The sequence below is a fragment of the Oratosquilla oratoria genome, chromosome 43, assembly GCF_046742065.1.
Source record: "Oratosquilla oratoria isolate Oo_2021 chromosome 43, ASM4674206v1, whole genome shotgun sequence".
NCBI lineage: Eukaryota > Metazoa > Arthropoda > Malacostraca > Stomatopoda > Squillidae > Oratosquilla > Oratosquilla oratoria.
Genome location: NC_134819.1, coordinates 12,036,146 through 12,041,145, shown reverse-complemented (window position 1 = coordinate 12,041,145; position 5,000 = coordinate 12,036,146). Strand labels below are relative to the sequence as shown.

Here is a 5,000-nt window from a genome sequence, read left to right as displayed (position 1 = left end):
CTCTCTTTTTTTATTTCCTCATACATTCTTATTGATATCTTCTGTTTCCTTCTATATATCCTGAGAATCCTAAAATTCTGTGTCCCCTATTTTTCCTTGTCGTTTATTATTTCCCATTAAGTCCTAGTTTTCGCTCTACCCCTCTTTAACTTTTCTTCTAGATATCCTATTCGCTTGAAATTCTTGTTTCCGTTGTCTTTCTTTCTTATGCATTGTTTCGTTTCGCAATTTCGACCATCCGCATTTTCTGTTTTCTAAAAATTCTATGGCCCATTTTCCACTATTATCACATTTCAGTTTTCTTTATTTGTTTACATATTTTGCACTAATTTGCCATCCATCTTAATTTCTCTGATGTCTGTTCTGATTTAGTCAATCTTTCCTATTTTCGTGTCCAACCTTGTTTTCCAATTCGCTTTCAGTCCATATTTCTGTTTATTTTCGTTTCCACGTTCTTCATTTTCTCTCTCGTCCAAACTTTTCGATTTCTCTACATGTCATCTATTTCTCTATTACGACCTTTTTAACGTTCCTCAATCACTTCTTTCTGTTGGCGGTCAATTTTCTCCCATGTCGACCTCATTCTCCTTATTTTTCAATCTTTCATTCACTTTTCCTTCGTTCTAGTCATCTACTGTTTTCTTTTATTTCTATTCTTCGACCTTTACTCCCACTCTCACTTTCTCCTGGTTTTCTTCCATGATGTTGCTTTTTCACTCCCTGCCTCTATTGGTTCAAAATCAGCCTTTGCTATTCTTTCACCTCGTTTTATTTCTTACCCTTCGATCTCTTTCTTCCCTTGCTTACCGTCTTCTTCGCCAACCCCCCGCCCCCCACTCCTCTGTTCCATTCTTCTTCTTCGTTTCCGTTCTTCGACTCGTTCTCCAACTCTTCCTCGACGCCATCCTCCGCCTCGTCCTCCTGGGGTACACACGCGCCTTTCTTGGCACCATCTTCCTCCTCTACTCCTCCTCCTCCTCCTCCTCCTCCATCCTCCTCCATCCTCCTCCACGTCGTCCCACCGGTCGGTGTCTCAACCTCCTCAGTCTTTCGCTAGAAGAGCCAAGGAGCAGCACAACATCTTTCCCTCCTCAAAACTTCACACTTTCACACCACCATAACCCCCTTCCCTTGACCTCCTTGTGCATCCGGTCCCATTCATGGAACAATGGGACTATGGTAAACGGGCCCTGGCGAGGATCTCCTGCATGTGGGGCTAGGTCAGGGTTGCCGGAGGTTTTGAAAAACCGAGACGCGAGTCGACATGACGTCACGAAGGATATGTTGGATAACAGTGGCCATGGTGAACTGATCAACTCAATATACAGTGAAATCTAGAAAGGAAACATGTTGAAAGAAAGGAGACTGTCGTGAAATCGACCCTCCCTTTGGCTGCCTGTACAACACTCCTACTAAAAGATCACACGATGATCGGAAGAAGGCTGTGTTCTCGAGGTCGTTGGCTTACCGAAAGTGGTGAAGAATTCAAGATGTGAAGACGAAGATTCCTTCCGGGTAGTTTGCAGTTTCTGCTGTGAGTGTGACGGAGTTTATTGGTGCTCCACTAAAACCAGGGTCAGGGGAAAGTGTGATGAAGGCTCGATTGAAAAAATGAGATCGTCCAGTGACTCAGATGAGGTGAGATTTTAATGTAGAAAATGTCTGCCTCTATTTGGATGTGGGCATAAAAATAATGGGTCTCTCAAAATAAATGTGAAGTAGAGATGTTATCAGTGAATATAGTTGCTATAAAATATTAACCTGGAAGTTAACGTCTACAGTAGTGTATTGACTTATTGTCAGGAGTATAACCGATGTAATTGATCCAGATCTAAATATCTTAGAAAATATATTTTCATGACATGCGTATAAGTGCGTCAGAGACACAGATAACTCAGGAAAAGTAAAATTTGAGTTGAAGTGCTGGTGCGACCCAAGAGGACCTCTAGAACTGAAGAAGCTGCGAAAACGAAGTGGAAATCTAATTGTGCATGTATTACGACAAATACTGTATTTGCAAAGCCTACTTTGGGGTGTGCGTCTGGTCCCAGAGAATAAGTGTTGTAAATATGAAGTAAGTTATTACGGTATTTTGTGGTTCTCGTCGTGTTAAAATGAATGTAATTTACTTGAGAAAAGTATGTGTTCATGATAAGTCAGACAACCAGAAAAAAGTGCTGCAAATTCTGTCTAGTTGTTACAAAGGCTCATAGTTCTCTATTTGCTGAATTTCCAATTTAGATATCACCCAGAAACGTTGTGTATGGGCCGAACTTTCTTGTGCTAACTGAAGAATATCTTGATAATTCGTGTGTGGACATGAGGAAAAACAAATAAAAACGTAGCAGATTCACTCCAATCAGTTCTATTTCTGTACCAAGGAAGAACCCTCAAACTATGAAAACATACAAGATAATACTGAAAGGGTTCAAGGAAATAAACCAAACGGAACGAGAAAATGTCAATCATATAAAGAATAGAGAGGAGTTTTAAGACCGAAAGGTGAGCGAGAGACGAAAAAGGCAGAATTAGTCCACAGGATCTGACAGACACAAGTGGCACGCCTGGCACCCACCAGCGTACCACTCGCACTGCACTGCGAAACGCACCATCATCAGACGTCATTCTACAAATCCTAAATTGAGTCAGAAGAGAACTGAAAAAATCGGAAGACTATGAATATTCTTAACGACCTGCACTCCTGAAGAGAACCCAGCTACCAATAAAAGAAATCTTGCTCTAAGCGACTCCTCTCCACCTAGAACTCCTTATGCGAGAGTTCTTCCTCTTGAAGCCCCGCCCCACATAGCCTCCTTCAGCTTTAACTCTCCTCTTCGGAAACCGCGCCCCTCATTGGCCAATACAAAGATCTCTCCATCTGCCACATATTCATTCATTTCTAAATGAATATAACTCTTCTTGCCGACCGTGGCTTCAGTCGACCTCCAGACGACCTCGAAAAAAATAAATCTACAATAGACCTTTCTATCCTCCACACTCCACCCAGCCCCGTTCCCCCCTTTTCCCATAGCTTTTTATTCTACGATTTAGTGTTGGTTTGCCCTGGATATTTTGCTGTTCAGAGGCACAACGGTCTTCATGTTCTTGTTCTTCTTTATTGTTCCTTCCTCTAGGTGCCTTCCCTGGAAATGAATACCTTCTTCTTCCATGATCTCTACCTTCTTCAGTAGCTGCCACCGCCTTTGCTCCCTTTCTCTTATATCTTTCACGAGCCCCTAAACGCTGTTTTAGCAGGGCTCTCCTTAATTCTAGATACCATATTTTCTTTCTTTCATTCCTCTCTGCTGTCTGATTATTGACTCTCTTCCATGTTGTAGATTAACGCCTCCACACTTCATCGCCTCCTACCTCTCCCTCTCTATCTCTGGTTTTTCCTTACCGAACTTTTCCTCAGCACCTTGTAGCCTCCCCTTCCCCACTCCACGCTGCCCTCCCTCCCTCCCGCCCCCCTCCGTATGCCCCTCCTCCTCCATGTATGCTTTCCCTCAAAACATCGCCCCGAAATTAGCATAAGCTAGAGATCTTTGGCCCTCGGGCGTCAACAGACATACCTTTTCGTCACCAAACTCTCCCCTTTCTCTTGACGTCACACCCATCGCTCCCAACGTAACCCTCCCAAAACGTCCCTACCAACCCCCAAAGAGGTCAACTCTCATGTAATCACATCTGGTCTTTCTAACATCGGAAATGACGCAATCACCTTCACCTTCACCCAGTGCGGGCGGATGGAATGGGAGGGCGGTGATGGTGGAGCAAGGTGGAGAGGGAGAGGTGGAGGGTTCTGCAAGAGTAGCAGCAACAATGGTGGCCGTGGCGGTGGCGGCGAAGGCGGCGGCGGCGGCAGCGGACGCAGCAGCAGCAGTAGCTGAGAGTTATATGGACTCCACACGCCTTCATTCGGGACAGTCGCCCCTCTCTCCCGAAGACATGAGGACCGGTCAACTCTCGCGACAGATTGGTGCAGGCCCCAGCGCTGCCGCCGCCGCTCAAAGTGGCGGTGAAGTGGGCGGCGTTGGCGGTGGTTTTGGCAGCGGCCGCGGTGGTAGTAGTAGTAGTAGTAGCAGCAGTGCTGGTGGTGGTAGCGGTGCCAGCCGTTGTAACACGATATCTCTTGCACCTCGAGTCAATAAAGAAGTGAGGACTGGCATCCTTCGGCAAGGGACATTGGCTGCAGAGACCTTCTCCCAAAGAAGAGGAGAGGTGAGGAGGTCTTCTCTCGGCCTCTTCCTCCCCGCGCGCCCCCTCTTCCTCCTCGTCGTCGCCTTCCTCCTCTACGGCCACGGCACAAGTAAGTGGCTCTCTGGATCTCGGGTTCAGATGGGCAGACGCGCGGACGACTCAGCAGCTCACGGTGTTGAACACGGGAGCTGCGTTATCACACACACACACACAGATCGTTTTCTTTCTTTTCCCGAGATATCTGAGGATGATGATGATGATGATGATATCTTTCGCAACTGATCCATATGTCACTGAGTGGAGAAAGAAGGGGATTCATGTGTTATGTGTGTCCATTTTATTTATTTATTTATTTTCAAGAACTTGCTGGTTTGAATGGTGCAGCAGAAGCGTTTTCGTGCCTAGAGAAGGCATTCTTGTACGACGGTAAAAATTATGATTTCCAGGTTCCAATTGCACTCAGAACAATCAAAGTATCCATTTTTAACTTATCTTTATTCATTTTGCTCTGCATTGAAAGTCGATAGTGCTAACGTGACCGAAAAAATAATAAGTTATATGATTACGTATTTGCATGGTTGTGAATAGTGACGTAACCACAAAACACTTTCACATGTGCGAGCCGAGGGGGGTGGGGGTGGGGTGGGGAGAGCATCGTATTGGAAACGGTAACAAAAGTAAAAGTGATAAACATTAGAGATAAGCATAAACTCGCACACAGAACACTCAAACACGTACACGTGTAAGTGCGTATCACACACACAAGCACACTTGTACACATGTAAAAAGGCGAGTTATTC

The 5,000-nt window shown here is 45.2% G+C and overlaps 1 protein-coding gene across 1 annotated transcript in view; it reads left to right on the top strand.

The window, feature by feature from the left end:
- Positions 1 to 3,569: 3,569 nt before the first annotated feature.
- Positions 3,570 to 5,000, top strand: part of LOC143021828 (urokinase-type plasminogen activator-like) — a 53,153-nt gene continuing 51,722 nt past the window's right edge. The window contains exon 1 of the mRNA XM_076179595.1: positions 3,570 to 4,309. Coding sequence (XP_076035710.1) covers positions 3,709 to 4,309 — 601 coding nt within the window. The 5' untranslated portion in view covers positions 3,570 to 3,708. The remainder of the gene's footprint in view (positions 4,310 to 5,000) is intronic.